Raw genomic sequence first — 17,759 nt, 5'->3', positions numbered from 1 at the left:
TTTTCTATATTTTCCTTGTTACTTCAGCGTTAATTCAGTTCTGGTTTGTGTCCATGCCTTGTTGAGTTCTTCCAGCACTCTAACCTAGTTATCCCCTTTCACTCATCAAAGTCTCAATCTTTGAGCTCAACATCTCTTCTTCCTTCATCTTCCTGATCTGGGTCTTTGCTTTCTCTATCTTAGATCAAAATTTTCTACCACTTTTTACCTTTCTGTTATGCCTCACTTCATAGCCATTCACAGAAAAGCCATACCTTTCATCTGGGTATGCTCGGTTTCTATATCTGCATAATCAGAACATTTTTGTTGGTGTAAAATGGGTTGTTTTTGATATGCAGAGAAGTGTTACAAGATACAAGGTTAGCCTCATTTCTATTTCTATGTTTCAAACAGTGTTTTTATTTTGGCTGTGTTCTGATTCTGATTACTTTCATCATCTATTTGGTTCCGCACCATGAACTTGGAAATTGGTATAGATACTTGTTCCTTTCGTTCTACATACATTTCTTGTTGCTTGTGAGATGTGTGCTTGTATTTGTGTGTGTGGGTGTTTGTTTGTGTGTTTTTGTGGTTTATTGGAACTGAAATATAGTTATTTTGTTTTAGCTTTTACTCATCTATTGCCTAAAAGATGGAGTTGGATTCATTTGTTCCGTTTGGGATTATGTGATCTGTAAAATTGTGGTTTAATCTTTTGCTAAGGTGAATGGCTTGAAATTGGATTTGGATATTTTCTGAGAAAGATGTATTTGTAATTTATTTAGTAGAAGATGCAGATGATTTTAACCTTTGATTGGTTGTTTTAGAATTACTTACATAGTAGGATGCAGTTCCAGTACTTGAGAATGATGTATCTTGATTGTGTTTAAGCCTTGAGGTTTCTGCTAGTTCTTTTGATGATGTTCATTGAAAAGGCTTAGCATATGAACAATTCTTTTAGCTCACATCAGAGTTATAACTGAATTCTTGATATTCCATCAGTAAAAAAAGTGTTTTAGAAATTATAACTGAATACTAGATCTTTGTCACCATTGATTTTAATGTAATCAACAAATTATTAGTGCAAGTGAAAATTACATTTGAGAGAATCTGCCAAAGAAGTGGTTTGCATGTAGGCTGTAGCATTGCTCAATATAGATATTCAGGTTTAGCTATTCTCCTGTAAAGTTCATGGTTTGTTTCAGTTCGACATCTTCCATTGTCATTCAGTTAAATGGTCTTAATTTGGGTTTTTAAGTATGTTGTTTTTTGTTTTCGACTGTCCACAGATTTCTTATTAGAGATATTTAGTACACTTTGTCAACATTGTCCTTTAACTATGGGTAGAGGCAGAGGGAAAGGGAAGAAGGACACTGTTATTGTTGAGCCGGAGGATCCTAGAAATGGCGAAGAGGAGAAACTTCCAGCTTTCAGAAGAAGAGGTAGACCAATAAAGCCGCTGATGGATGATGTTGAAGAAGTAGAAGCAACTGAAAATATAGAGAAAGATGAGGAGATTGTGATTGGTAACGAAAATGGTTCAACCAAGGATTTGAAAACTCAGGTTATCACAGTAAACAAAAGGAAAAGAAAGAGGTCTGTACAGACTAAAGAAAAGAAGGATCTGGCGAAGGAGGAGAATGGCAACCAAGTAAAGCCGAACCCAGATGATTCTGTAAAGCCTGCTGGATTTCGGCATAACGGGAGCAGGCGCAAAAACAAGCCTCACCGCGCTGCTGAAGCTGGTGTAGACTGCAAGTGAGGTTGACATTCTGGTTTTTAAGGCCGAAGAATTGCTGGAAACTTGTTATCACAAGACACAGTCCATTGGCTGTGTAAGACTTGTTGTGGTTGCTTATTGTCATTCTTTTTTTTTTTTTCTTTTTGAACAACTCTATTTGCTATTTTCAGAAAACTGGCAAAATCTTAATTTTTCGGATTCATAATGGACTATGTTTCTTGTAGTTATAGAGCTACTATCACTAAAAGGAACTATGGGATTTTGTAGATATTCTTTAATCATAAGTTGAATTTTCCTGTTTATTTTGAAATTGCTTGTATGTGATGTGTTGCTTGAGTTGGCCTTGGAATCTAACTATGAATTAGAATCTTTTATACTAGGACTTGTACTCTTGATTCGTCTGGTATTTTCACATGTAAATCTTATTTGTATTTCTTGACTTCTTCTAACATAGAAAGGTTGAATAAACTTATGTGGAAATATAAATCTTCCTCTAAAGTCAAAGCCTTTGTTTGGACTTTGGAGGGCAGCTTTTAATTGGATTAACACTAATCCCATGCTCTAAAGGCGCTTAAGAGCATCCCTCTAAATGCTTTCTCCCACAATATGTGCATAATCTGTGGTTTTGGACGCTCATCTTTTTCATGCTAATTATTATGGGTGTGCTCTATGGACTTGTACCAATTTCTTCTCACTAAGTTTGGAAGAAAAGTAGGTGATAGATCCAAGAAGACGATACATGAGGTAGTCAAAATATGTAGACAGTATCACTATAGACATAATACATGATGAGATTCAATGTGGTCATTTGATCCATAAGCCAACTCTATTTAGTGGGATAAGGGTTTGATATTGTTGTAAATTTAGAAGATTTGACCCTCTAAAGAAATTAAGATTCTATGGCAGAACTTAATTGGTTTATCCCTTTAGGTGAGCATGTCTCATCCATTTCTGTACATTTAGTTCTCTTCCATTCAAATATTTTTTTTTCTATACATATAACAAAAAATTCTGACTATGAAGCAAGAGGACAAGAGTTATGCAGTGTACCTAATAGGTTGAGTTGTCTTCATTAAAATATATTTGGCAAGTCACATGATTTCATATGGTGCCATTATTAGTTGTGTTGGTAAAAATTCTGAATTCCAACTGCATTACCTTCAGGTACTGATGAAAATAAAGTTGATAATCTCACACTTCCAAGTTTCAAGTTAGAAGCTGTTGTGTTGTTGCAATCGTTATTAATGAGTAGTGTACGGGCACAGTTATTGCCCATATTTGAAGAATTAAATGCTGTATTAGGAAGTAGATGGAAATTGCAGAAAATGTTGGTTGATTCACACAATGCCACAATTCATGATCCGCAGCTACTTACTTTTGCCTGTAAGGAGCAGTGCTTGCTAAGAAATCGGATATCCTCTGCGGTTTCTAATCACATTTTTGAATTGGTGTACATTTTTTTTGCATATGATATATGTCACATTTATCATATGTTTGTTTTAGTTTGTTTGCCTAGCTTTTACATTACATACTTTTTCTTTAAAAAAATTTTATATATAAATTGAAAATCAGTCACTAAATTAGTTTATATATATAGGTGGGTACTCCCATGAAGATATTATAATTGTCTTCATGTGATGATTTTTCTTTTTGACCCTTAGATGATGGAGTGTAGGGTTAGATTTTGATATGTTATAAAAGTGTTGTTTTTATTTGAAGTGTGGCCAAATCAATAAATCACACTTTTATACAAAGCATCTTCATAAAAAGATGTTTTTTGCATCTTCATTTGAGTAGCTCCCATATATATATATATATATATATATATATGATAAAGTATTATTTATGTTCCCAATATTTATATCGAATCCTAATTTGATCCGTAACATTTCAAATATCTTATTTCAGTTCTAAAAATGTTCAAACGTCATATTTTAATTTAGCAAAGTTTTAAGCGGGTTCAATGTTGTCCCATTATTAAATTTAACACAAATAATTCGCATATTGAAGAATCAATAATATTCTATTTTAATATATAAGTAAAATCGATCTACCAATGATTACTAATATAAAAGTTTTTTTTTTTATTTTGGAGCATTAATGATTGATTGATAAAATTTGGAATTTTGTACCAAAAAAAAATTGAGGAGAATAAGTATTATAAGAAGGTTTAGGTTATATTTTTCTAATATACGAAAGAAGAAATGAGTTGACGTTGGGTGGTGGGTGCCGGTTGAGCGTTGGCCGCTCGATGCTGGTTAGCGCCTGTCTTGTCTTCTCAACCCCCTCAAACTCAAGGAAGCTCTTGGAGTGAGCTTGAGTTTGTGTTTGAATTTATCAAATACTATAGAAGACAGATGTTTGGTATAGATATTTGGCACCTGATCTTATCCCAAAACATGCATAACATGAAGTTTCTTTTTAATAATTCTGTCCCTTTTAAAATAAAATTTTTTAAAATTTTGTGCGATGATGCATGATTAGATTGGCAGAAATTTGGACTGCACTAACATTATCACAGTAAATAACTGGAATAATAGCAAGAGGAATTTGAAGTTCATAAAAAAGATTTTTAAGTCATATAATTTCAGAAGATGCCTCAACTATACTTTAAAATTCTGCTTCTGCACTTAAATAGCTAACAGAATGCTGTTTTTTTACTGGACTAAGCAACTAAATTGCTTCTAAAATATAGTAATAACTTGATATAGAATGTCTATCATCTATATCTGACCTTCAATCCACATCTGCAAAAGCAAAATTTATAAAACCAATAGTAGAATGAAAAATAATTCCTTGACCTATAATACCTAACAAGGTATTGAAGTATTCATTTTACAAACTTTTAATGGAAGACTAAAAGATTATGCATGAATTGACTAATTTTATTGACAGTAAAATAATTTTTTAGTTGGATGACTGTACAATATTTCAAGGCATCAATAATTAATCTATAGCGAGTGAAATCATAAAAAGGCACCATACTAAAAGAGTTTTAGTGGAGATCATGGGAGTGGGACTGGTTTTGCCTCTTGCATGCCAGCTCGAAAAAGAAAATAATCGTTATTAACTTCTAGGTCGTTCATTTCATTAATTATTAATGTTAAATTTAATGGTAAGATAATATTAAATATTTTAAAATTTTTTAAAACAAAAATAGGAATTTAAAAATGTTATAAGTTAAATTACGATTTAATTCAAATATTGCAAACAAAAATACTACTTTATTATATTTTTATATTTTATATATTTTGTTATTTATTTTATATAAATAAATAATTTAATATTTGTTTTTAGCATGCGTATAATATAATTACTACTCAAGACTGGAATAAATTCTTAAACGAACAGAAGATACAAATATATTTTTTAATTAAATATTTATTTTTATAAATATCTTAAAAACAACAAAAATACTAAATATATATTTTTTTATGTTTTGAACTCGAGAAAATGTTTTTTTTTTTTGTTACCGAAAAGCTTTCTAACATATAAATTTATTATATTTCATATTAATTTTGTTCATAAATTATCTTATTTTATAAATTTTTTGGGTATTTTGGTACATAAACATTCCCTGGGAACTGTTTAGCCTGCCACATAAATTAAAACTATACATAACCATATTAGTCGCAATGTAACTTGAGATATCACATCATCAGATCTCTAAGGAACTCAAAATTGTAATAAATTAGTGTGAACTTAATTGATCCCAACTTTAACTTTGACTGATTGACTCTATGACATATTGAGTATTTTATTTGACGTCACTCTAATGTACTAGGTAGTATGAAATTAGGGGAATTCTCATTTAATTTAATGGAAGTATCAATATTTTTTCATAATCATGTTATTTTTTAGATGATTATTCAATAATTAATATTAAAAATAAGTATTTTTACTAATTTAATATTAGATGAATATGTAAAATTATTTTATATATTAAAATTAAATTTTTAAACCAAAATTAATTAACATTTTATTTCTTACTTGTTATAATTTCTCACAGCACTCTCCAGATTCTGCCAAGATGGCCCAGCGTCACGTCTTCACTTTTCGCTTTCACTTTAACTCTCCTTTCATTTCTTTTTCTTCTCATTGAATCTTAATGGATTCAACTCACTCACACTACTTCTACTTCTGCTTCTGCTTCTGCTTCTGCTAGCTCAATAACAATGGCTTCGGGGGGAAGAACTGCCACCAATAACCATAAGAACCAACCACCTTCCTCCACAGTTGAGTCTCTAAATGGCTTGAAATTCGGCCAAAAAATATATTTTGAGGATTTGGGTCTCTCCACACCGTCAACCACTTATTCAACTTCATCCTCTTCTTCTGCTGTTGGTGTTCCCAAGAAGGGTAGGGGCGGTTCGGTTCAGCATGCTCAGCAGCCACCGAGGTGCCAGGTTGAGGGTTGCAAAGCAGATCTGAGTGATGCTAAGGCTTACTATTCAAGGCACAAAGTTTGTGCCATGCACTCCAAATCCCCCACTGTCACTGTTTCTGGTCTCCAACAAAGGTTTTGCCAACAGTGTAGCAGGTCAAACGCTCTATCTTCTTTTATCTTCTATTTTTATTATAATACATTATCATGGAACCAAACTCTTTAAGGAAATATTTTGTCTTCACAAAGAAAAGAATGCTTTTTTAGGATTTGTAGACATTAAAAGTATATATTTTTTATACTTTGTTTGGGAATATTTCTAGCATGTTTGTATATTACTCTTCTTTGTGCTGTATTAATATTTTGCAATAAGGGGACGGATAGGGTAGGATAGGGTCTATGGTGCTACAATTAAAAAACAAAAAAGGAAAGGGGAAAAAAACTAACAAAGAAGGTGAAGAATGAATATGTATCTATCTCCAGATTTTTTTAATTAAGTTATTATAATATGGAATTTATTGATGTAATATAGAATGCCTAGACTTTATCTCTCTTTGGAAGGTGACTCTTCTTTTATGTGTTGGTGTTATTATTATTATTATTTATTTTTTGTGTGTGTTTTTTCAATTTTTGTTATCTTCTAATAGTACTGGTATTCTGTTTTGGGTGCAGTGTAGTGTAGGCCTGTAGTAGTGTGTAGTAGGTGATGTTATCATCATCTTGTTTTGTCGGTGCATTTATAGTTTTTGTGAATGTTGCTACTTAGGGAGCTTTTTTATTCTGGGGTGTGTTCTATTTAAGTGTTTTTCTGTGTGATTCTGTGTCTCTTGAAATCTTTTGTTGGGTTATGTTTGGTTGATTATGGTTCAACGTACATTTCTTTTGTTTTCTTTTTCTTTTCCTAGCTGCACTTTAAACTTTAATAAAGTGTGAATATCTGAATGGCTGTCTGATAAAGCTTGTGAGAAGTATTTTTTCCCTTTTGGAAGGGAATCGATTCCTGCATTCTAGGCCTGCACCCAGCACCTTATAGCAATAGTGCAATACTGTTGTTTTCCCCTATGGGTTTTGTGATGTTAGTATTGCCTTCTGTTTTTGGGTCTTGAGGTCTTGTGCCTCGTGAAAACAGTGTATTAATATTGTGAGTGATTTTATCACATGGAGAGGTTTAAAAGGACAAATTGGACCTATTAAGGAAGAAACTACATGAACTGCAATAGAAACATCAACCAAGAAGTTTAACATGTTAACCAATATGAAAACATCTGATATTTGGTTGAGGTAAAAGTAAAAGTGTAAAACAAATCTAATTGACCCAAATGAACCTAGGATTGACCAACTATAGTCATTTGTACTAAAAGATTCCCTCTTCATTTGAGTTTTTCTTCAATCTATAAAAGTAAAGATGAATATTTTTACAATCCATGTGATGCTAGGAAACAAAAAGAACTGTCATAGAATTAGCGGCATTTATATTTCAAAAAAAAGAAAAGGCTAATATCTTGTTTCATGGCCTTGCCCAGATTTCATCAGCTTCCTGAATTTGATCAAGGGAAACGAAGTTGCCGCAGGCGGCTTGCCGGCCATAACGAACGTCGGAGAAAGCCCCCACCATCCAGCAACTTCTTAACCTCTCGTTATGCAAGACTTTCTTCGTCACTTTTCGGTTAGTCATTCTCATTAAATTAGCAATGATCATTTATACAAAGCATGCAAAATGAACTAAAATGTTTGACACAGATGATAGTGGCAAAGGTGGAAGCTTCCTGATGGAATTCGCTTCATACCCGAAGCTCGGTCTTAGGAACACAGTTCCAAATCCCAGATCATCTCAACCAAGCTGGCAGGGCTATTCAGAGACATCATCTGACCTTTTCTTGCAAGGTTCAGTGGGTGGGACAAGCATCCCCAATCTCAGACACCCTCTTCCTTCGAGCGAAAGTTATGCCGGCGTAGCAGACTCAAGCTGTGCTCTCTCTCTTCTGTCAAGCCAAACATGGGGATCTAGTAACATGGCACCAAGTCTCGGGTTGAATAACATGTTGAATTTCAGTGGTGCACCTGTGACACAACTTGCTGCATCATCCCATGGTGAATCCATTCATCAAGTTCCGAATCCCTGGTGGTGTTCAAACAAGGTTGTCCCTGATCTAGGCCTCGGTCAATTCTCGCAGCTTCCTAATAGCCAAGTTCCCGGCGAGTTCGATGCACTGGAACCAGGTAGGAGGCATCATGTGAATCTAGAGTAGTCCGGGGCCTATGATTCACTTCCTTGGTCACTTAATGCACTTTATTGCTCTTTTTGTAATAACCAAACTCTTAGAAAATGAGATGGGAACCTGTGCTACTTGATTGCTGTTGCTATTTTTGATTCAGTTGTGAAACTTTCAGCCACTAAATCAATCATCTAAGAGTAGACATTGTTGCTCTCTTTCTACATGGGTATGGCATTACTACCACCTCTTAAATTTGATGATTAATCTTGTCTCTCTATTTCAATATTAATCTTAATTATGGCACAAAGAGAGTGGTATCTTTTACTATCTCTAAAGACTGTTAAATTAAACGACTATGCTATGTTTACGTCATAATTAGCTAACAAATTCAATCACCAGTATAAAATATATTTTGGAATATAAATACATATTGAAAGTAAATTAAATTACACATGTATTTATACACAAATAGTATTTTTAAAAATTAAGCGGGAGTAAAATAATGTTTGAATAATGAAGCTGTTCAAAATTCACTTAATTTTGCAACACAAGCCAATGTGCAGTTTACAATCAAAATTTTGTAAAAGACTCGATTAATCGAAACGTAAACAAGCTACTTGGGCCAGAAGAAATCTTTGAATTGGGCCGGAAGAAAAAAGCCCAATGAAATCCGTTAAACATCTTTGGCGCGAAAACTAAAGAACACGAAAAACGCTATGTGGACCCCACCTCACCAGAACGCACGAACAGTTGAAAAACGCTAATCCCACTTGAGGTAGCTGCTGAGCTCATGAAAGTAAACAAGCTTTCATTGCACCCTTCCACTTACGTCATCTTCTTCTTTCCGCTTTCTAAATCCAAGTAATGTATTCATCAATTCTTTCTTCTTCTTCTTCTCCAGGGAAGGGAAAAAAGTAAGCGAGGGGTGTTACATTTCCGATTCTCGGGAAATAAAAAATGATTTGCGACTACCTCTACGTGCAACTCAACCTCGTTGTCTTCTCGTCGATTTTGATTTCTCAGGGTTTGGCATCTACTCCTTCACCCGAAGGTAATTCAAGATCACCTCTTTTACTCATTTCTACTCTCTATGTTCATATAATTTGTTCTTCGAATCAAATATTCCATCGGATATCATATCATATTGAATGAATAGTCCTAAAAGCTTAATGTGATTTGAATCAAGAACCTAAACAATGGACTAATAATATGTTTCTTGTGGTTCTTTCGACGAACAGTATCAGCTCTGCAGGATCTATACAAGGCTTTAAACTACCCTCCTCAGCTCCAAGGTTGGAATGGTAGTGATCCATGCGAGGAGTCTTGGAAAGGAATCGCTTGTTCCGGGTCATCAGTTATACACATGTGAGATTGGCTACTAACTAATGCTAATTATATTCATTGCTAGATCATAATAATGTCCTAGTATAATGCTTTCTTGTCTTCATGAAGAAAAATTCGCGGACTGAACCTCACTGGAAATTTTGGAAGCATGCTCCGTGATCTTCAGAACTTGAAGGAACTGTAAGTTTTTGTTGGGGTATTTGTTCTTACCATCAGGATATTTTACTGTTAAGATCTGCAGACTTTTTCTGACTTGTTTGTTCTGGTTTATACAGTGATGTCAGTTCTAATAACATAGGTGGAGAAATACCATTTAGCTTACCCCGCAATGCAAGAAATATGTAAGCCATGTGTTTCATCTTGTTCCTGCACTACTAGATTCTTTCTTGTAGAAATATGACTTGCATTTTTGCAACTTTTTTTTTAAGCACAAATTATATACATTTGTCAACAGTGAACTATGGCATCTACGAGTCACATTAGGAAAATGGAATTCTTTTTTATGCTCGAAATATAACTTGCTAGTGAATTCTTACTTAAATGCTGTTTTTGTTCACGAGTCTAATTGTTCAGACTCATTTCATGTTACTCTTCACATAGCCATGATAGTAAAAGAAGTACTGGGAAACAACCGGGAATGTTTTAATGGGCTAAATGAACCACATAATAAATATGAGACTAAACTGATAGCGAATGAATTCCCTGGGACCAAAGTTCCATTTAATTGCTATATTAGCGTTGAATGTTGACCAAGCTTGATTAAGAGTGTAATACAAGGGTACATTTCTGAACCAAAATACTCACTGAAATTTCATTTCCTTTTATTTTTTTGCTCTCTGTTGAACATGACATATTAAGTTCCAAATGGCTGTGCAATTATTGTTATCTTCTTGTCGTGAAGGAATTTAAGCCACAATCTCTTAAATGGACCCATTGGCGATGTATTTACTGGCCTGGATGATCTCAAAGAAATGTATGTCATCTTCACCTGTTCTTTTGGTGTAGAATTTGAATTTAGATCAAATGAATAAGGGTGAGCTCCTTTCTTCAGGGACCTTTCATACAACAATTTCTCAGGAGATCTTCCAAGATCGTTTGGTTCCTTGAAAAACCTTGATAAATTGTAAGATGATTCTTTCATACTCTTTTTTTTTTTAATTTACTTAAAGGAAAAAAGACCCTTGATTATGTTTCTTCATATATTCAAACATAGGAATAGTATCTGTTGGTTTGAACTGTATGGTGGTGCTTATTTGCAGGTTTCTGCAGAATAACAGATTTACTGGATCAGTCACCTACCTGGCTGAACTTCCACTTTCATATCTGTAGGGTTTTTAACAGTTGCTAAAAGCCTAAAATACATTACTGTTTTATTATTTGCTCACTTCTCTATGTTCACAGGAACATCCAAGACAATCTGTTTAGTGGCATTCTTCCACTCCACTTTCACACCATACCGAATTTACGGTCAGTGACAACTATTCTGAATTTTGATAGCATAATGTTTCTTGCATCAAAAGAAATAATGAACACACAACATGTGATGATAACCCTCTCTACCATGGATCAGGATTGGAGGGAATAACTTCCATTCAGAGGACAGCTCTCCTCCCTGGTCTTTTCCTCTGGACACTGTACCAATAGCAGTTGAACGTAACTTTAGTCACCCACCCTCACACCCAGTTGAACATAACTTTAGTCACCCACCCATACACCCAGTTGAGCATAATACAACTGTGGCAAGTGCCATAAGGAACTATGCTCCTCCACCTCCCAAGGTTAGTCAGCACAAGGAAAAACATATGGGTCCCGGAGGAATAGCTTTTATGGTTGGTGCAGGAACACTAATGGCAACTGGTGTGGCACTCTTCGTTGCAATCCGTTTAAGTAAAAGGCGAGCACAGATGCCAAGCTCTAAGAGCTTGGAAAGCAACCATTTCTCTTTACATTCTCATCCAAGCAGTGCAACAATAGGTAATTCATAAAGATACCAATACATATACTGAACCACTGATGTACTGAATCACTTCTTACTTTGCTACATTCAAGAAGTCTAGGCTAAAAGCAAATAATATAAGGAAGCTCTGATATATGGAAATTCACTTCTCATATTATCAATATTTTTCGGACTAGTATGCCATTGAATTTTAGGATTCTGTGAATTCATCTTTTTCATTTCTCGTTAATTATGTGTTTTCTTTTCCCCTGGAAATAGAGGTCTCGTCTACTGCTTTAGATGAGAGCCCACAAATCCCGGCTTTTGATCCTGCATCCCTCAGGGGTCCAATGGGATTGCCTCCTGTGCACCACAACAACATAGACGAAGCTTCAAGAAGAAGTTTTTCTAGAAGAAGCAGATCCACCGGAAGGACGAAAGTTTACACCGTATCGGAGCTTCAGTTTGCTACTAACAACTTCAATGAATGCAACATTCTGGGAGAGGGTTCTCTTGGCACTGTATACAGAGCCAAATTTCCTGATGGCAAAGTACAAACTTCAGCTATCTTTCAAAAAGGAGTGTCTTTTTTTAAAAAAAAAAAAGAAAAACAAGTTTCAAACTGTTCTTGCAAATTAATTACCATTTTCTCTTTTTCTATTGTTTCCTTTTTGTCGTTGAAGATTCTGGCAGTGAAGAGCATAAACTTGGCGGGTGTGTCTTACAGAGAAGAGGAAAAGTTCTTGGATGTTATCTGCACGGCTTCCCGATTGAAGCACCCCAACATAGTAGCACTGAATGGCTACTGTTTGGAGCGGGGAAAGCATCTTCTTGTGTATGATTATGTTAGGAATTTGACTCTGCATGATGCTCTTCACAAAGACGTATACAAGCCTCTATCATGGATCCTCCGTCTCCGGATAGCTGTCGGCGTTGCTAACGCCCTGGAGTAAGTTCCATTTAATATCACACGTGTATGCATGTCTAGCCAATACCCATAGTGTCAACTCATAAACATGATGAATGTTTTCAGCTACTTGCACTCAGCATTCTCCCCACCTGTTGCCCATGGAAACTTGAAGGCTGCGAATGTTCTTCTGGACGAGAATTTGATGCCTCGTCTTTCTGACTGTGGCTTGGCTGCTTTGAGACCACTGAGGAGCATTCAGGCTACCGAGGCTCCTATTGATGTAGGTTACCTGTCACCTGACCATGGCAGAGCAGGAGGTAGCAGCAGAAAGAGAGATGTGTATGCCTTTGGGGTACTGCTTCTGGAAATGTTAACGGGAAGAAAAGCATTCGATGGGTATGCATATGTTATGTTAGTCAAATATGTTAAATTATTTGACCATTTTTAGTTATCAACTTTGGATAAAGACAACAGTAGACGTATGAGTCTTTACCAAAGTTGAATAATAGCTCCCTCTTTAAAATATGTTGCACGTACTCATTATTTTTCATCGCACTCACAGTGGCAGGCCAATTGAGGAGCAGTACCTAGTGAAGTGGGCTTCACCCAGGCTTCACGATAACGCCAATTTGGAGCAGATGGTGGATCCCGGTATGAAGAGGACATTTTCATCCAAGGCTCTTTCTCGTTATGCTGCTATCGTCTCGCTCTGCATACAGGTATATATATATCATTATCAACATTCAGTAGCACCTCATGAACTTGTACTTGTGGTTTGGTAATGTGTTTCGTAATGTGCAGCCTTCGAGGCATTTTCGTCCTCAGATGTCAGAAGTTGTGGACTCGCTTGTATCATTCTCGCAAAAGTTTAACATAGCAAAGGGCGGTGGTAGAGTAGGAGCAGATGGTGGCAACTTCATTGAACTTGAATCATTTGAGAAATCTTTCCGTTCAACAAACTCACGATTTATGGGTTCACCGGCGTTGAGCCATGTATCCGCCTAAATCATTTTGATTGCTACATGTTTTTCAATCATAATAAAGTTAGTAATTCATCCATCAAGGATTGAGATCCTCTAAAATGAAAAATTCCTTTAAAGTGGTAAAGTAATTGATAAATTCATACACACTTCTTTGTAGTAATTGAGATAAGTAGGAATTCTAGCTTTTACTTTACTTACCACTTGAGAAATTTTCACTAAAAAAATTATTGTGCTTTTCGTGTCCAAGTTAATCTATCTATCTCCCAAACATCGTCAAGTCAGAATTTCTTTACGTGAGAAATAGTTACATCTTTTTATCAAATAAAACAAAATAAAGGTTAAATCAAAATAAACTTATTACGGAATTTGATAAATACAACTTGTTTAGCTAGTGCGTTCTTCTAGTTATTCCCCCTCCTTTATAAATAGTATATTTTGGTTTTCTTGATTAAAAAAAATATTTATTTAAGTTCAACCATTTGAAAGACATTTTTTATTCTTATTAAGATTTCACTCAATATAGATCCAAATATTCAATAATACATATTGTTGTAAATAGTCAAGCTATTATTCTAACTTAAACCAAACGATGAAAAATATTTTAGACGCTTAATCCGAAATATTGATGGGTTTAAAAAAAGTAAAATAAAAAAATTAAATTAAATTTTGGGCAGAACGATAGTGTGGAGTGAGGGGTAAAACGGTAAGGGAAGAAAGCAAAGAGAAGAACGGTGCTTCAGTGTGCGTGTGGCGTTAGCTCCTCACTCTTCAATCTTGTTTCTCTTTTCAATTTCTCTCAGGTAACGCTTCTTCTTCTTCTTCGCCGCGTTTTCATGTGAATTCTCGTCTCTAATTGTAACTGCAATCCCTCACAGTCTCTCATATCATACTTGGAATAGCTTAGCTGGTTTCCGCATCTTTCTAGGGTTTTCAGAAAGGATTTCTGATCTGAATGTTTTCCATTATTAATACGATTCTTTGGTGCCCAACCCCTCCCCGCCTCCCTCGGGGTCTCCTTTTTTAATCCGATCAAACAATAATTTCCAGGATCGATTATTCCGATTTTGGTCGATTTCGTTTTTTTTTTTTTTTTTTTCAAAGGGAGGAAAATTGACATTAAATGTAAGCATTGTGTAGATTTTAGGCTTAGTTATTCGGAATTCCATATTCCCTTTTGGAATGGAGTCCCATCAAAATGATATATGTGGAGGATAACATGCGTTTCCCCTCTTCTGTATGAGTAGTAAAAAAGCTATCTAATCTAAGATATTGTCTAATTGCAATTTTGCAATTTCTGAGATTGAGTAGTAGTGTGATCATTGATCAAAGACTTACTTTTATTTATTCTCTGGAAATTTTTGTTTTTGTAGTTGAAAGTCATGGATATAGACCCTGCAGAACTTAGGTATTTGGAGGATGAGGATTCTTCATTGATGAAAACTATTAAGGGTGCAACAACTGGTTTAATTTCTGGCACCATCTGGGGTACTGTTGTTGCCACCTGGAATGATGTTCCTCGTGTTGAGAGAAACGTTGCTCTTCCAGGCCTGATAAGAACTTTCAAGATGATGGGCAACTATGGATTGACCTTTGCTGCCATAGGAGGAGTCTACATCGGTGTTGAGCAGTTGGTGCAGAACGCTAGGATGAAGAGGGATCTTGTCAATGGTGCTGTAGGTGGATTTGTTGCTGGTGCAACTGTTCTGGGTTATAAAGGTAGCCTTTTGCTCCAAACTATTTATCTCTGTTAGACCATAATTTGCGTATGTTAAATCTATATTTTGAAATCTCACTTATGGAACGGGGCTGCTGTTTTGTCGATGATAATGGTGAACAAAACTCAATGATGCTTTGATGGCTTTCACCTATAATCTAACTAGATGTGATAGTGAAGTATCATATAAGGAAATCCAGTTCCTTTGTATGTGAATGTTGTGTGTGCGTGTGCCCCCCACCAACAAAATTCTCCTTCTCCTTTTCAAGTTGCTTGTGTTGTACTCATGAGTTTTCATGTTTGTTTCTTTATTATTTGTGTTTGGGTCCGATGTGTTTTTATTCATATGCTAATGTCAGTTCTGAAATCACAGAACCTTTAAGTAACATTTTTGCCTTTTTTGCTGTCTTCAGTGATCTGTTTCATTTAGATCCAATAATACTTGGTTGATAGCTGAGGTTATGTGAACTTGAACTTTACTTTTTCTTTATATATAGAAACTAAATTCCAGAGTTTATTACCCTTTGTTATTTTTTCTGCTAACATTACCATCAACTATCTTGCAAACTGAAAATATTTTTGTTTGTTGCGAACTGCACTAGATATAATTTAAGTTATGCAGATTAGCAGACCAGGGTTACCTTTTTTATTATCTAAATTACTCAACTTGGATCTTACTATTTTTTAACTAGTTTTGTGTTCTTGCCATTCTATTTTAGGGAGGAGCATCAAAACTGCAATTCAGGCTGGGTCAGCATTGGCATTCACCTCTGCATTTATTGATTTCGGAGGTCAGAGAATAAAACATGATTCTCATAAGGAGTATGCTGCTTACACCACAAAGAAAAGACCCAATGCTGAATCTGCTGATGCGTAATTATTAATTAATAATGGACCTTTGTGGCCAAAGTTATTTCAAGTTGTAGGAGGGAGTGAATCACTCTTTGTTAGCCAGTTGTTTGTTTTGAGTTGGAATTACATACTTGGATGTTCTTCCGTATTGTTTCTTTTATAAGGTTATTAATGCTGGACCGATTAAAATTCCAATAAATGTACTATTATGTATTGTGTTTCCAAATTTCTTTCTGAAGTTTTTTCATTCTTTTGTTGCTTGGTTGGGTTAGAGGATTTTAATCATCTGCTCTCCGAACACATAAGGGGCGTATATACTTTTGTTATTCTTAGTTAAAAATTTTTACATCTTATTTTATAATCATCAGTATGGAACACGGAAATTTGTAACAGTTTATTTAAGAAATAGCTCACGAGTTCTTTTTAAGATACTAATTGATCAAATAAAGTAAAAAAAAAAAAAGAGAAATGTAAAAGTACGTCTGAGATATAATGTAAAAGTATGACTAAGATATAATAAAAGAATTAATAAGCAAAATTGTTTCTAAAAGATATTTCGATCTCCATTTTCGTCTCCAAAAGATAAAATTAATCGAATTCGTCCCCCAAAGATATCCTATTTGGTCACGTTCGTCCTTTCGTCATCTCTGTCGCTGAGTTGGCAAACGTCCATTAACGTGTGCTGTTAATTGCCAACATGGCTTACAATCAAAACAATGCAGTTTTGGTACAAGGCTCTCCTAGCTTTGAAACGTCGCCGTTAAGTCTTCATAAGAGAGATTCAAACGTTGCAAAGCCTTACCCCCTTCTCATATCAACCATCTCTCTCTGTTTCGCTCCAAAACGTATCGTCTCCTTCAAGGTATGCCCTAAGCCTTTGACCTAAGTTCTGAACCACCCCATCAACAATTGTTAATGCTGGTTGATGATTACAAAAGAGAAGTTGTTGCTATTGAATGCAGAATTGATCTTATCTTGGAGCAGCATTGATAGTGGAAGAAGGCATTAAGACGGTGAGAGGTAAGGATGAAACTTTTTTTCAAGATTTTGAGTTATACTGTGGTGTGATGTATTCTTACTGTCGTGGTCTTAGTGTTCGTCTTATTTAAGGTAGGATTTGGGGTGAGAAAGGGTTTATGTAAATGTTCTTTTATCATTTTGGTGTCTAAGACTGCATTGCTTTATCTGGCTCTATGATGGTTTTAGTAAGGGATGTTTGAATTTAATGATGGTTCTGTTGCATGTTTATTTTGGGTTGATGGTTGATTGGTACAAACTGGGTTTAGTAGCTAGTGACACATAGAGAGTAGTTGTTGCTGCTCTGTTTATTAATGGTGTTTTCGTATTTGTTATTGTAGATGGAGGGTCCTTCCATGACGTTTGTGATTCACCATGACGGGTTGTTTAAAACGTGTGAGGATGGAGAGATGGTATATGAACCTGATAATACAGTGGTATTGATAGGTGTTGAAGGAGACACACTTGATGTATTTTTTGTAAGGGGTTACTATAAGGAGTTGGGATATATTGAAGCTGGAAACTGTTGGTGGAAAATTCCTGGAGTTCCCATCTCATCCGGATTGAAGAAGTTGGAGACAGATGCCGACTTGCTTGCAATGTGCATGGATTGTAGGAGGAACCGACATTTGATCAACATATACTTTGAAAATTGCATCTCACAGCCTTGTGTAGTGGACAAC

The 17,759-nt window shown here is 35.2% G+C and overlaps 4 protein-coding genes across 4 annotated transcripts; all 4 read left to right on the top strand.

The window, feature by feature from the left end:
* LOC112696102 (uncharacterized) lies at window positions 1-2,030 on the top strand. Its single transcript, XM_025748704.3, has 2 exons — window positions 1-359; window positions 1,269-2,030. The coding sequence occupies exon 2, from the start codon at window positions 1,319-1,321 to the stop codon at window positions 1,739-1,741; it is 423 nt and encodes a 140-aa protein (XP_025604489.1). The 5' UTR covers window positions 1-359; window positions 1,269-1,318; the 3' UTR covers window positions 1,742-2,030.
* A 3,706-nt stretch (window positions 2,031-5,736) lies between these two features.
* Window positions 5,737-8,543, top strand: LOC112696101 (squamosa promoter-binding-like protein 9). The gene is made up of 3 exons (XM_025748703.3): window positions 5,737-6,260; window positions 7,628-7,770; window positions 7,845-8,543. Exons 1-3 carry the CDS (start codon window positions 5,896-5,898, stop codon window positions 8,351-8,353), a joined length of 1,017 nt encoding a protein of 338 aa, XP_025604488.1. The 5' UTR covers window positions 5,737-5,895; the 3' UTR covers window positions 8,354-8,543.
* Window positions 8,544-9,127: 584 nt separating this feature from the next.
* Window positions 9,128-13,758, top strand: LOC112696099 (protein STRUBBELIG-RECEPTOR FAMILY 2). Its single transcript, XM_025748702.3, has 14 exons — window positions 9,128-9,371; window positions 9,559-9,685; window positions 9,773-9,844; window positions 9,940-10,005; window positions 10,566-10,637; window positions 10,716-10,787; window positions 10,924-10,989; window positions 11,066-11,131; window positions 11,235-11,638; window positions 11,880-12,151; window positions 12,284-12,549; window positions 12,634-12,906; window positions 13,073-13,229; window positions 13,312-13,758. The coding sequence occupies exons 1-14, from the start codon at window positions 9,278-9,280 to the stop codon at window positions 13,513-13,515; spliced, it is 2,211 nt and encodes a 736-aa protein (XP_025604487.1). The 5' UTR covers window positions 9,128-9,277; the 3' UTR covers window positions 13,516-13,758.
* Window positions 13,759-13,960: 202 nt separating this feature from the next.
* Window positions 13,961-16,285, top strand: LOC112696098 (outer envelope pore protein 16-3, chloroplastic/mitochondrial). Its single transcript, XM_025748701.2, has 3 exons — window positions 13,961-14,293; window positions 14,864-15,209; window positions 15,927-16,285. Exons 2-3 carry the CDS (start codon window positions 14,873-14,875, stop codon window positions 16,082-16,084), a joined length of 495 nt encoding a protein of 164 aa, XP_025604486.1. The 5' UTR covers window positions 13,961-14,293; window positions 14,864-14,872; the 3' UTR covers window positions 16,085-16,285.
* The last annotated feature ends 1,474 nt before the right edge of the window (window positions 16,286-17,759 follow it).

This window comes from Arachis hypogaea, chromosome 6, assembly GCF_003086295.3.
Source record: "Arachis hypogaea cultivar Tifrunner chromosome 6, arahy.Tifrunner.gnm2.J5K5, whole genome shotgun sequence".
Classification (NCBI taxonomy): domain Eukaryota; kingdom Viridiplantae; phylum Streptophyta; class Magnoliopsida; order Fabales; family Fabaceae; genus Arachis; species Arachis hypogaea.
The sequence above is the reverse complement of the archived record's forward strand: the minus strand, read 5'-3'. Positions and strand labels throughout refer to the sequence as shown.